We start from the raw sequence: 14,037 nt of genomic DNA on the forward strand, positions 1-14,037 counted from the left end.
AACCTGACCCAACCCTCTTTTCTACAGCTATGAATCTTACTGCAGCTGAAAGCAACAAACACAGGACTCCTGGGACCTAACCCTGGTCAAAGCCTGTTGTGGGAGTAGCTTCCGCTGCCTCAGCCAATAGTCGCTGAAGCACGAGCCCACGGTGCAGCGGTGAGCGACTTCCGCTCCGTCAGCTAATAGCCGCTGAAATACCAGCCCACTGGGGCGTGGTATATTTCTCTTTTAAAAAGAGACACAGATCCGGATCAGGCCCTCTTGGTTCCGGCGCTTGGTCCCAGCTCCTGCTCCGGGCTCCTGCTCCAGCGACTAGGCTCCCTTCCTGACAGTTTATGGTGTATGTAAGTTTTACCCCCCAAAATAAATAACCCCTTAAAACAAAACTGGTGTGGGATTGATTCGCCGATAAAAGCCTTCCTCTTCCTGAAGCTGGCATCTGGGATGCCTCCAAGTTGAAACCAGCTGAGATGTTGATGTCATTAAATGCAGGCCTAGTCATCAAAACAGGCAAAGTGCAGAGAAGGCCTTTGACACTTCCTACACATCCTTGACCTAAGAGATGCCTAGTGACCTGTTACTGCACTTGAAATTTCACCATCTGGGTGACACTCTGTAGGACTATGTATTGCATTATCGAGATATCTCTTTTTAAAGCTACCCTGGAATGGCAGCACTAAAGCTAGTGCCCTGTACGACCATTCAGTAGCACAGCCAGCATGAGAGAGTAGGAAGTCCAGGGGTTGGTTGGAAACAAAGGTGAGCCAGGCAGTGGTGGTGCATGCTTTAATCTCAGCACTTGGGAGGCAGAGGCAGGATCTCTGTTCAAAGACAGAGTAAGTTCCAGGACAGGTAGGACTACACAGTGAAACCCTGTCTCAATAAATAAATAAATAAACAAACCAAAACAACAACAACAAAAAAAACCAAAAAAATTAAAGAAACAAAGGTGATAAAAGCAGTGCAGACTTGGCAGGGGGACAAATTACATTAAGATTCATGGCACAGGCTGAAGTGTACCTTGAAATTCAGAAAGTATAGGTCATTAGTTCATTTTTCCCTAGGGCATGCAGGGAAGACTGTGACAGCAATCCCATCCCTGATGCCTCTAAGCTTTGTGTTCACAACAGAGCCCAGAGATGGAAGTTGGCTCCATGCCTAACCCTTGCCCAGCAAAGGGCACCTTAAGAGAACCCATGAGGATACCCTCAATATGTCTTACCAGATTTCTTTTCTTTCTCTGGAGGTAGGGTCTCAATGTGCAGCCCCGGCTATCCTGGAACTCGCTCTGTAGACTAGGCTGGCTTCGAACTCACAGAGATCTGCCTGCCTCAGCCTCCTGAGAGATGGGATTAAAGGTGTGCACTACCAAAATCAGCCTAAGCTTCGTTGTATGTCTGATGTAGATGGAACTAAACGTCCTGCCCATGGAGGAGGAAAGAACATGTAGCACTATTCTCTAACTGTGCAGTCAAAAGCCCTAGCACCTTTCCATTTAAAAGTGATAACATGTATCCAACCCCTAAGAAATATAGAACTCACAAAACTTGCACAGATAAACTTTTTTAATTTATCTTGATAAAATTAGAACATATTAGCACATATGTATGCATATTTGCCCCATTTCACACATGGGAAAAGTAAGGCACAGAGGTTTATACCTTGTCAGAGATCTCAGGGCCAGAGAGACACGGAAGCACTATGTAGGCCAAGGCTGTCCTCTTAAAGACAAAGACTGTGCCATTACAAACCTGACCTCTGCCTCTCAGGCTCACCTTAGTTCGACCAGGCTGGGCAGGAGGGTAAGTACTTGGTGGTCACACCCCCTGGGCTAGGCATTATGTAAATATCTACATCCTCCAGTCTCAGAAGAGCCCAGCAAAAGCAAGAGCTGCTCACTGTCTACCCTGGGAAAAAGACTAGAGAAGCCAAACATCGATCAGGTAATGCCAGAGAAAGAATGGAACTGAAATCCAAGCCCAGCCAAGCTCCGCCCACTAGGTGTTCCATCATCCAGTGTAGAAAGCCAAAGAGAATGGAGACCAGGAGGGGGAAAGTGAAGAGGGGGGGCGGTAAGGCTCCCAGGGTCTTCCTCAGGCCTGGCAACTGCTTCTGGCCTTCTTGGAGTCCATAGGGAACCGCCTGACCTTCCCTTAGGGTAGCCTGCCTGTGGAGGGGGAGAGAGGGGATTCAAAGCTCCCTAGAGACCAGTCACTCTGCTACTCCCAGGCTCTAGTGCCAAGGCCTCAGGCCCGACTGCTGGTGAAAAGCACAAGATGTTGTGGGAGCTCTCACCAATACACCTGTGCTTGTGTTTCATGGAACCTGGAAAGGATGAGGGGCACTGCCAACAGAGAGTGACACCTCCTGATCTTCAGGCTTGGGCCAAGAGGGATGAGGCTGACGGGGACACCTGCCTAGAAGAACATAGCATGAAATCCTAAACTGTCATGTGGCCAGGTCAGAAGTGGTGGAGCTAACCCAGTGCCTCAAACACCTAAAGACCAAAAGATGGCATGAACTAGGATGGAAAGAGTCTCTCCCCTACCCCAGAGGATGGAGCGCTTGAAGGAATCACCATCTCTAAGTTCCCCTAACTCAGCCTCCACCAGCCCGAGCCTAGAGAACATGCTTGACGGAACTGAGCAAGTGAGTGACACACGGCTGAGGCCTCACTGGGCCAGGCGCCTACTACGGTACAGCATCACTGCCAGGAATGCGGCCAAGAGTGCACTGGTTGCCCCGATCCACTTAGGCCAGGATACTGAACTGACACAAAGTTCTTCTTTCTCTTCTGGGGGCTTCTGGGTGGCCAGTGGCCCAGGGCTTCCTTCCAGGAGGTCAGCACTGGGGCTCTCGTCCACCTGGATCCTAAAGGACGAATATTCATTCTCCTCCGGACCACGACTAGCTCCTGAGCCGAAGGAGCTGCTGGAGCTGATGGCAAGGTCCGCAGAGCAGCCTGAGAATGGCTCCTCCACCCGGGACACCAGCACACCTGGTTTGCTCATCTCAGTCGTGGAGTGCAAGCTCCTGAAACTGCCATCTGGCCCGGGCTGGTTGCCTCTAGTGGTGACTGTGGTTGCTGGAGGCTCTAGGGTCTCCTGGAAACACAAGGAGAGTGTTGGAAGGAGTTCAGGTGACAGGAAGACAAACTAGGTTGTATGGTCAGGGCATGCACTTGCATCCCATAATAGCTGAAACCACCCTCTCTTGGGGAGTCAACACATCAATGATACACACACACAGCTGGGAAGGAAGTGACCAAGACCCTGTAGTAACCCTTCCAGGGCAGCCCTCTCCCACTCCATGAGCTGCTGCGGGTGTCACTGCTAGGGAGCCCTTGCCGGGGTGTGACCCATCTTGCAGTATTTGGGCCCGAGAGCCACAAGGCAGCCACAAGATCCAAAGGTTTGTGACCTTGGTTCCTTCAGATAAACCTTGGAGAAAGTGGCTATATGGGTCACTGGGTTGGAGTAGCTGCTCCAAGACAGATGTTTGAGATCACTGTCCAATGAAGAACAGGGCACATGAGCCACCAAGTTCATTCCTCACTACTTCATGTACAAAGTGATACTGCTCAAAGCCCCAAATAAGTTACTATACATGTCAGTGTGGGTGGTCTCATGCCCCACCCTGCTGAAGGTCCATGCTAAGAAGTTCTCATGACTACCATCCCTCCTGCAAAACAAGGGGTAAGGGCTGGATGAGGCTGATTTCCATTTGTCCCAACACCTTGAAGAACCAGACCAGAGACAGCACAAAGACTAAAAGGGTCTGAGGGTGGGGTAGCTGTCTTAGCAAAGTGGACTGAGTCACTATTAGGAGGAAGAAAGACTCACCTTGGCTTTGTTGCTGCTTCTGTTAGGTGGCATTATGTTGGCAGGTGCTTTGGCCACACTAGCAGGCACTTTGGATGGCATTGCGCCAGCATATGCTGAGTTGATGGGTAACTTTGATGGTGCTGTATTGGTGAGCACAGAAGAGGGCATTGCAGCAGTGGGCTTTGGACTGATGGGCAACTTGGAGGACACTTTGGAAGATACGGTAGTTGTTGATACCAATTTGGTAGAGGAAGGCACTGAGCTGGTAGTTATAGAATTGGTGAGTACTCCCCCATCAGTGCTGAGACAGGTGGCAGCCTTGGCCTGGTCACCAGCTCCCTTTGCATAAGCCAATTCAGTGGAAGAGGGAGACAAGGAGGCATCAGGAGATGGAACAGATCCCGTGGCCCCTAGCACGTGGCTTGTCCTACGGGTAGTACGTGGAAGGGGCTGGAAGGAGACAGTGGGAGACACAGGTCCATGCTGCGGTGTGGGAATGGAGTCAACACCTACAGGTGGGGAGACAGAAACAGAAACAAACTCAAAGGACTGTTTTGTGTTGAGGGCTAGAAGGGCCCCCAGGCCCTTGGTTACACTGTCCCTGCCACATCTGGTCTCCCAATTTCGGCTCATGGGGAAGATTCTTTCCCTCAGTCCTAGACACTGAGCCCTAGTCTGTCCTATCACCAAAATGAAATGGCCTCTACCTTCATTCACACCCAAAAGCTTGATGCTTGCTATAAATTATTATTTTTTCCTTCCACCCTGGACACCTGCCTCCTGCCCCACTTCTGCCTCTTCTCCCTGAGACATTCCCCTCACTGCTGTCCCCCACTACCTTCCAGCAGGAACTGTCCTGAATCAAGGCAAGGGACAGCAGGGCAGCCCAATAGAACTACTAACACCAGTCACTCAAACAACAGGCATATGCCCCAGGAATAAAGACCCAGTAGTCCCAGGAACGGACCCTGATCTGGGGAATCCAGAAGTAGCAGGTAGTAACATACATAAAGCTGATGACATGAGACTCTGCACAGAACTCTCAGGATATACATGTCAAGGCTGACGAACATCAGAAGTGATGCCTGCTGTCTCACCCTAAACCTAACAAAATCTCCTGGCATGGAATCACAAACATATTACAAACGAAGTGCCCTCTGCCCCCATGATTCACAGCAGTATTTCCTGAGAAATGTCTTGTGACAAGTTGACATTACAAAGCACAAACGGTTGACTGAGGGCTATTTGGGGATGAAAAAAGTCGGGAGTACTAAGATGTTTTTCCCCAACCTTTTACTGTTTACACAGCAATTCCAGGGTGCTGAGGGCTGACCAGGCACCAGTGACAAACAGACAGAATCAAGAAAGCAGAGGTGAGCCATTCTAGCCTGGAAAGCCAGGGTGGACCGAGCACAGTCCCGGGGGAGCACCAGGCTCTGATCCGACTGACGGCTCATCTGGAGCTGAAACACTTCAGTGATTTCCTTGGGTCTTGGTTACTTTCCTATTGCTGTGACAACACCATGACCAAGACAACTTAGAAAAGAAATCACTTAATTTGGGGCGCATAGTTCCAGGGGGTTAGAGTCCATGACCATCACGGTGGGGAGCATGGTAGCAGGCTGGCATGGTGTTGGGACAGTCAGTAGCTGAGAGCTTACATGTGATCCACAAGCATGAGGGAGAGAGGGAGAGAGAGGGAGAGAGAGAGAGTGAGAGCTAACTGGGGATGGCATGGGCTTTTGAAACCTCTAAGCCCGCCAGTCAGTGGTAGACACCTTTAATCCCAGCACTCGGGAGGCAGAAGCAGGTGGATCTCTGTGGGTTTGAGGCCAGCCTGGTCTACAAGAGCTAGTTTTAGGACAGGCTCCAAAGCCACAGAAAAACCCTGTCTCAAAAAACAAAAAAAAAAAAACAAAAAACAAAACAAAACAAAACAAAAAAGTAATAATAAAATAAAAGAAAATAAACTTCTAAGCCCACCTCTTCCTAGTTCTTTCTACATGGTTCTACCAGCCAGGGACTAAGTACTCAGATGTATGAGCTTCCGGGAGCCATTCTGATTGTAGCCACCACAGCTGACATAGCAGTTCAGAGCTCCCTCATCCGCCAGTCCTGTGTTATCCTTCCCATCTTCAGCCCTCTTGCCCGAGTGCAGACATGGCCCTAACTCTCTATCACATGTAGCAATGTGCAACAACACACCTACACAGCAATCACATTCCCCAGTGTGACTGTGCCAGTTTATCCGTTCTCGGAATCTGGGCTGCCCTTATTGTTTTGACCATAAAACACAGCAGGAGTAATGAGGCCAGTTTTGAGCTATGCCTCACAGCCCTGCCTCTTATCCAGAGTCTTGCCCTGACGGCACGAGTTGGGTTTGCATGCTAGAGGATGAGAGAGGCACCAGTCAATGGACAGCAGCAGAGCATATGGTCATGTCAGGGAATGCATGGGAGGAAGTCAACAAGACCAGAAGACCTACCCAGCTGAGCCATGTGCTAATAAATGACTGTGATTGAAGCTGCTGCTACTCTACTCACGCATGCACACACATACACATGCACACACGAGCACGCATGCTCTCTGACGTGAATACCCTTTATTCCTACCCTGCATCCTGTCCGAGGAAGGCCAAGTGGTAACTGTAACCCCACCCTTCCCTTGGGAGGTCTGAGAGACCCTGTGATACCACGTTCTATGCATACTTGCTGTAGACGTGCCACCCCGTTCTGGTTCTTGACCATGATGCTCTCTGGAGGGCTGAGGACTAAGAGCTTGGAGGTTAGGTGAGGGCATCAAGGAGTCACCAGTCCCGAAGCTGGCCTGTGGGACTTGCTCTGAATTCTGTAACAGAGGAAATGGTAATAAAGAAATTGCTTCTCCCAAGAGCTGATAAATATTTATAAAGAACAGCAGATATTTATAGGGCATCTCCTACAGGCCTCAGCTCCTGTTCCCAGGACCCTGGGAACCCTTGCCTTGCTTCTGGTCATAGGTAACCTTCACATACCATGGGGTAACTGATCAGTAATATACTTGCCTAATATGTCTTGAGCTCTTAGTGCCTACTTGGTTTTGTTGTTGCTGTTACTGTTTTTGTTTGTTTGTTTGTTTCACATAGGGTCTTTTGTATCTCACCCTAGCCTTGAACTTACTATGTAGCTAAAGATAACTTCTGGTCTACCTGCTTCTCCTTTGCATTAGCGTATAGGCATGTGTCATCATGCCCAGTTTAAATGGTGTTGGAAATGAATTCAGGGTTGTATGTATACTAGGCAAGAACTCCAACAATTGAGAGCTACATCCAGCCACCCAGGATGACCTCAAATGCTTTAGAAAAACAAAAACTGGGGGGCTGGAGAGATGGCTCACTGGTTAAGAGCACTGGCTGCTCCTCCAGAGGTCCTGAGTTCAATTCCCAGCAACCACATGGTGGCTCACATCTATTTATAATGAGATCTGGTGCCCTCTTCTGGCTTGCAGGCATACATGCAGGCAGAACGCTGTATACATGATAAATAAATAAAATCTTTAAATAAACAAAAACAGGCCGGGCTATGGTGGTGCACAACTTTAATCCCAGCACTCGGGAGGCAGAGGCAGGTGGATCTCTGTGAGTTTGAGGCCAGGCTGCTGCAAGAGCTAGTTCCAGGACAGGATCCAAAGCTACTGAGAAATCCTGTCTTGAAAAACAAACAAACAAAAAAACTAACTAACAAACAAAAAGCAGCAAGCTTGAAGTGGACTGTGAGAACCTACCTCTCCTGGAGACCTTGGTGGCTGGGTGTCCTGGACAGGCCTGGGGTAGCCTGGTTTCTCTTGGTAGCCATTGTCGGGGATGCTGTGGCCTGGAGCATAGGCAGAAGGTCCTGGAGCTGTGGCAGGAATTGCTGGTGACTCCAGTGGTGCCAGGGAGCGGAGTGAAGTCCCTAAAGGACAAAGATATAGTAATGTCCAGAAAGAATCACAAGTGTCCTGGTAATGAAGAGACCTGGAAGCTCTGGGCTGTCTCGTCTCCCTTAAATAACTCCAAAAGCTGACCTGATGTGGGATGAATTCATTAGAGGTGAAAGCATCACTGGGGAGGGGTGAGGGAGAGCAGCTGGAGAAGACAGGAAAGGTGGCAAGAGAGATGGGGGGCACGAGCCCAGCCACACTGCCAGTGGTCACTCCTCTCTGTCTCAAGCTTCCCTCACAGCTGTCATCCTCAACTGACCCTTGCCACGGCCCATCTATGACCCTACCACAGTCATCTCTATTTGAGAGAGCACTGCTGACCTCCACAAATGAAGACACCAACTTGGAAAGGGAGGAAAAGGGAAAGAAAAGCAAACACGGTGTGTTCAAGATTGGCTCGGCTTTTCTTTCTGGATCTTCTCTTCAGGGACAACTACCAACACCGCCTCCCCCCCCCCACCACCACCACATGACTTGGCAGGGACATTAAGAGGAATTAAGGAGCAACTGGGCAGCTGGGTATTGGGCTTAGACACCAGGATGTTCTGAGAGAAACCTTGGGGAGGGAGAGGGAAATGAAGAGTGGGGCGAGCGATTAGGTGTAGACTCTGCACTCTACATTGTAGAGAGAGGAGATAGGAGAGAAAATGAGGACCAAGTAGGGAGGCAAACATCAGAGCTACAAAACTGACAGCAGGTGCCTTGTGCCGGGCATAGGGGAGGCATGAAACCCTAGCTAACACTCAAGGCATCACCCTGGGGTGTCTATCCACTGCAGCCACACATGAGGAATGTGGCCATTAGCCCCACTGTGACAGACTAAGAAATTAAGGGATATGGCCAAAGGGACACAGCTAGTGAGTGGCTTAGCTGGCTTAAACCCAGGTATATCCTATGATGGAGAGCGATGGAGACACAAAGGCAGGAGATACAAGGTGAAGGAAGAGGGAGATGGGGCCCAGGAAGTAGGCAAGGGCAGGATGCTCACCAGGAGGCAGGTAGCTCCGATACACCCGAGTCACTTGCTCAGCCAGCCCAGGCAGCTCACAGATTCTCAGGGCCCGGATGAAGACCTCTACCCAGCCAACCCGACGCTGGAGCTTATGGAAGAGGTCCCAGAGTGTGTCCCGGTTCCCTAGTTGCTTGTAGGAAGCCCTCAGTTGATCCTGGAAGACAGCACAGTCGCCCTACTCAGGCCGGGTAGCCTCGTCTTTCCTCCACTCAGACGAGAGCTACTGCTAAGGGAACACTAAGAAAGCCACAAGCCGAAGGCAGCTACCTGGAACTGGGTGAGAGGCAGGACAAGGTCAGGGTGGTAGCCCACGTAAGGAATGAGGAAGCACAATCAACAATCAAGGCAGCTGCCAGGAAAAGGCAATGGCCATGTTTAGGTTTGCAGGCACTGTCCCATTAAACGCTATGATCATCCCTACTTTACGCATGAAGAGGCAGAGGCTTAGCAGAAGCAAAGCAGCAAAGGGGGCAAAGCTTGAATCAGGCAGCTCCTAAAGCAAAGGGAAGAGTGAGTAAGTTGAGAAGGAAAAGGGGCCCAGCAACAATGGGATGAAAGGGGCAGAGAAGAAGAGGGAGGGGATCAAGAATGGGAAGCCAAGCAGGCAAGAGTAGAAATACGACAGCAGCTGTAGTTTTTTTTTTTTTTTAATTATTCATTGGGATTCCCCACTTGAAAACAACCAATCAGCTTGTTAGTCTCGACACTGGGGAAGCTGAAGTAGGATATTACGGGTTTGGCACCAGACTGGGCTATCTAGGAAGACCTTGTTTGAAGAAAGAGAAAGGAAGGAGGAAAGAGGACAGGAAGGGAGAGGAGGAGGAAGAAAACTTGGTAGAGGATTAGGAGGAAGAGAGGAAGAGAGAAACAAGTGACAAACCACAAGAAATATTTACTACACACTAGATGGCAGGGTGAGGCCAGGAGACTCTCCGGGGTGCCCAGCCCTGCACTGTAACACTGTCTGCACGAGAGCCTGCACAGAAAACAACAGTACTCCGGAGACCCCGACAGCACACAGGCAGCTGCTGGGAGCTCAGCTATGCCATCTGAGAAGAGCCCAAATATAAACCACTTCACTGGCTGGTGAGAGCAGGAGCCCGTAGTAAGTCGTGGTGGAGTCCTCAGAACTGACACTCCAGACTCTATCCCAAGATAAGATCCTAGGAGAGAACGAATCAGAGCCAAGTAGGACCAAGCTCCAAGGACAGGCAAAGAGAAGGTTCTGAAAAATAGGGAGCCAGAACCTGGACACCTGCCGATCTGGGGTCAAGTTCCTGAGTGCAACACAATAACAAAAGGAAACGAACAATGTTAGGAAAGCCACCGTTAACACACTCGATCTAAACGTCAGAAAAGCAGGGCAGGCAGCAGCCTCAGAGGCCTTGGTCTGGGAGAAGGGCTGGGAGAGGCTGAACTTGGATGGGACAGCTCTGTGCTCAGAGCACTGGCCAGCTGTGGCTTCCCTGGCTCACCTGGTCACTGGGTGTGAGGCAGGACAGGTAAGGCAGGATTTCCAAAACGTCAACACAGCAAAACTTGCTGTGGTTGTCGCGGATATACTTATAGGTCTTCTCTTCGGCAAATGTCATGGCTGTTCAGCTTCTGGAGTGGACTCCGGCCCTGGGAAGGACGGGATGGATTGAGAGAGACGGACTGGAAGAAAGATCACACAGGGCAACAAGTTGGCAGAGGGTTGGAAGAAGGCAAATCTTTCTCAGCTTTTAGGATCTTTGCTTTTTTTTTTTTTTAAACTTTCACTTTTTTAAAAAAGATTTCCTTTATTAATTTTAAAAAATTATGTGTATGTGTGTGGGCATGAGTATGGATATGTGCATAAGGGAAGGGGCCTGGGGAGGCCAGAAGAGGGCACTGGACCCCTGGAGCAAGAGTGACAGGAAGTCGTAAGCTGCCAGACGTGGGTGCCGGGATCTGAACTCTGGTCCTCTGAATAGCAGTGCACTCTTCTAAGTACCGAGCCACCTCTCCAGCCCCAAGATTTATTTACATTTTATGTGCATGGGTGTTTTGCCTGCATGTACGTCTATGCAGCACATGCCTTCAGAGGCCAGCAGATGGCATCGGCATCCCATCCTCTGGAACTGAGTTACAAATGGTAGTGAAATGCAATCTGGGTGCTGGGACTCAAATCCAGACCCTCTGGAAGAGCAGCCAGTGTTCTTAACCACTGAGCCTTCTCTCCAGTCCCCTTAGGCTTAAAATTTTTTTAAATGAGCCACTTTTAAATTCTTATTCACTTACTATTGTATGTGTATGGTGGGTGTGTGAATGTGTGCACATAGTCACAAGCACACATACGAAAATCAGAGGACAGTTTTTGAGTTGATTCTCTCCTTCCATTTTGGGTTTCAGGGCTTGAACTCAGGTCATCAGGATAAAACAGCAAACACTTTTACCAGCTGAGCCATTTCACTGACCCTAAATGTAAACCTTCCTCACCTCTCCCCTCCCCCCGAGATAGGGTTTTTCTGTAGCTTTGGAGCCTGTCCTGGCACTAGCTCTTGTAGACCAGGCTGGCCTCGAACTCACAGAGATCTGCCTGCCTCTGCCTTCTGAGTGCTGGGATTAAAGGTGTGCACCACCACTGTCAGGCCCTAAATGTAAACATTTAAAGTCCCTTAAATGCAAGCAAGCATTACTTATGCAGCATCCTCCCCATCAGGGCTAAGGAAGACAAGGTCTCTGTGCCCTCCACAGGCATCCGACCTGTGTGCTATGGAGTGGAAGTGGTCACAGATCAGTTAACACATCTCCAGATGACAAGTCCAGAACGTATTCTGATTACGGAGAAAGTGAAATGAGACAATGGGACAGAACTCCAGGAGGAAATGCCCTGCTTACACTGAGTGCTCAAAGAAGGCCCTCTGATTGGTAGCATCTAAGCTGTGCGGTCCTTCACTGTGAAAAGAGTTCTGAGCAGAAGGCAAAGCAGATGCGAACGTTTAAGCTGTGTGTTTCTCCTCAAACACCCCAGATTCTAAGTGCTTGGAGTGTCTGAAGAGAAAGCAGGTGAGTGAAGTGGTTTGGAATGCTAAGAGGGGCGGAAGTCAAGGTCAAAGAGGAGGCTAGCAGGTAAGGTGTTGTGGGAAGGACTTTGAGTTTTACTTGGAGTGAAAGAAGGAATCACAGGAAAGCAGAAGCTCGACTTGCATTACAAAACTCTCTAGGGGAAAGCCCAGGATGGAAGGAGAGTGACAAGTCAAGAGACCAATGGGGGAGGGGGAATGATGATGATGATGATGATAGGTGTGGCCAGGATGGCAATCACAGAAGTGGGGCTGGGCAGCTACATTCCTAGTGCTTTGTGTACACAGGAGGTGGGGGGAAAAAAAACGAAACATTGTTTCTTGGAAGCTGGGACAGGGGAGGTGCCACCTCCTACACTAGGGAAGTCAGGGGGAAGTCACTGAAAGACAGCAGCACTTCAGAGCTCCATTGTGACAAGGTCAACTTGTTGCTGGAATCCAAGAGTATTGTTCAAAAGAGAAGAAGCAAGGGGGAACCAAGTGCTCTTTATTGAGTATGGGACCTCTGGGAGACAGCTCCAGGTGCAGGCCCTGGCCACACGTGAGAGGAAATACCAGTTCTGCCTAGTGACCCACGACTCACTGTATCACCTGCACTGCTAACTACCAAATGCTACATTCCTCTGGAGAGCCACAGATGGAAGGCCAGGAGATCAGGGAGGTAAGATTAAGGTCTGTTGAGCCTCAGGGGAGATGAAGAGAGGAGTTCTAGGGCAGACAGGCTGATAAAATCTTGGCCCCTACTTCCCCAGATCACCTAGAAAGATATGACGAGGAAGTCAAACTAGCAATTTTCAGCAGTTCCAGCCACAAGCCTGAAGGCACAGATGGGGGGCATGCAGTCCCACCAAAAGCAGAGAAGACTCACATTTGTTCTCTCTTGAGGGTTCATGTTACCAGGAGCAGCCTACGGTTCTTTCAGCTAGTCCTCTGACACAATCATAAGCAAGAAGGAAGTGATACTATACTGACCCTGTGGGATTTGAACCCAGACCTTTTGCCGTGGACTAACAGAGCACAGAGGCCCCAGCAGCAGGAGAGTCACAAAGTCCATCTTTATGTCAAGGTCACTGCCTGGGGATGTGTCTACAGGGTGAGAAGATGCAGCTCTTAGGTTCTCGGAAGCATAAATCTCTCAGACACAGCTGGCATTAATGCCACCCTCACTGACATACACCTGAGTTCTGAGATCAAGGCCGAACACCCTTCAGGTTTTGGAAGCTTGACGGTATCCAAAGAACATTTTTTTCTTTCCTTTGTTTTCATCCTTTTCCTCAAACTTCTTTCCCATCAGAGAAAAGGAGATGGCAAGGGTATCTTGGACACAGCAAAGCTTCCGACCTGACTTCCACAGAGTTTCCGACCGGGTCACGGAAAGAAATATCCACACTCCCGAGGGACACGTCTCCTGGCCTCAAACTAGATTCCCGACGGGGCCCAGGTCTCCAAGTGCAGGGAGGCTGTTTTGAACAGGTGTCACTGCCCACAACTGTCCAGACCCGGGATCAGACCGTACTCCGGGCTGGCAGGCCTACTCCCTGGCGCGACTGCCACAGGTCGTTGCGCGCAGCCAGGCCTCGCTGGAGTCATCAGGGCCAGGGAGAGGCAGGAGGCACGCCGAGGTTCCTCCTGTCCAGCCCGGGCAAACGCTCTGCACCACCTACCTGCTCACTAAAGGTGCCGGATGCGGCTCGAGGAACTCCCAGGGTCCCGAATCCGAGTGGGGCGGGACGCGCTCTCCCATAATCCCGTCAGGAGCCTCCCCGACCCCGCGTGCCCAGGCCGTGGGCGCTCCTGCGGACTCCGCGCCACACTGGGCTCCGGCCAAGGCTCCCTCCCTGAAGGGCAATGGTGAGCACTGAGCCCTGACAACCCACTCCCGGGCTGCGAACTTACCGAGAGGAAACCAGACTAATCAACAGGTTGACCCGCGTGCGACGGTACAGAACCCTCCCAGATCGAGAGGGCGGCGCTGGGAGAGCCGCGCGGCCATTGGCCAGGGCGTGGGGAGGAGCTATGGAGGGGTGGGGCCGGAAACTCTGCCATTGGCTGGGCAGGGTCTAGACAGGATGGGTCGGAAGCAAGGTTGTTGGTTGGGCAGGAAGGCCCTGAGCCGGGGAGGGCCATTCAGGTCGTGAGGCATTTGGATGCGCCCCGAGTTTCATGAGCCGCTGGTCTAGCTGCTAATGCT

General features: G+C 50.5%; 1 protein-coding gene across 6 annotated transcripts; it reads right to left on the bottom strand.

Annotated features, from left to right (window-relative positions):
- Window positions 1-1,550: 1,550 nt before the first annotated feature.
- Window positions 1,551-13,833, bottom strand: Mavs (mitochondrial antiviral signaling protein). 6 transcript variants are annotated; one of them, XM_085696300.2, is made up of 7 exons: window positions 13,743-13,833; window positions 10,275-10,422; window positions 8,776-8,953; window positions 7,590-7,759; window positions 6,536-6,674; window positions 3,846-4,336; window positions 1,551-3,107 (listed from the first exon to the last, which is right to left on the bottom strand). In XM_085696300.2, the coding sequence occupies exons 2-7, from the start codon at window positions 10,389-10,391 to the stop codon at window positions 2,676-2,678; spliced, it is 1,527 nt and encodes a 508-aa protein (XP_085552426.2). In that variant the 5' UTR covers window positions 10,392-10,422; window positions 13,743-13,833; the 3' UTR covers window positions 1,551-2,675. The 6 variants fall into 6 exon arrangements, with proteins under 6 accessions (XP_085552426.2, XP_085552423.2, XP_085552425.2 ...); XM_085696297.2 differs by having other exon boundaries at window positions 10,275-10,455; window positions 13,743-13,831; XM_085696299.2 differs by lacking the exon at window positions 13,743-13,833 and adding an exon at window positions 13,511-13,733.
- Between the last annotated feature and the right edge of the window lie 204 nt (window positions 13,834-14,037).

The sequence above is a fragment of the Myodes glareolus genome, chromosome 10 (assembly GCF_982192425.1).
Source record: "Myodes glareolus chromosome 10, mMyoGla1.1, whole genome shotgun sequence".
Classification (NCBI taxonomy): Eukaryota; Metazoa; Chordata; class Mammalia; order Rodentia; family Cricetidae; genus Myodes; species Myodes glareolus.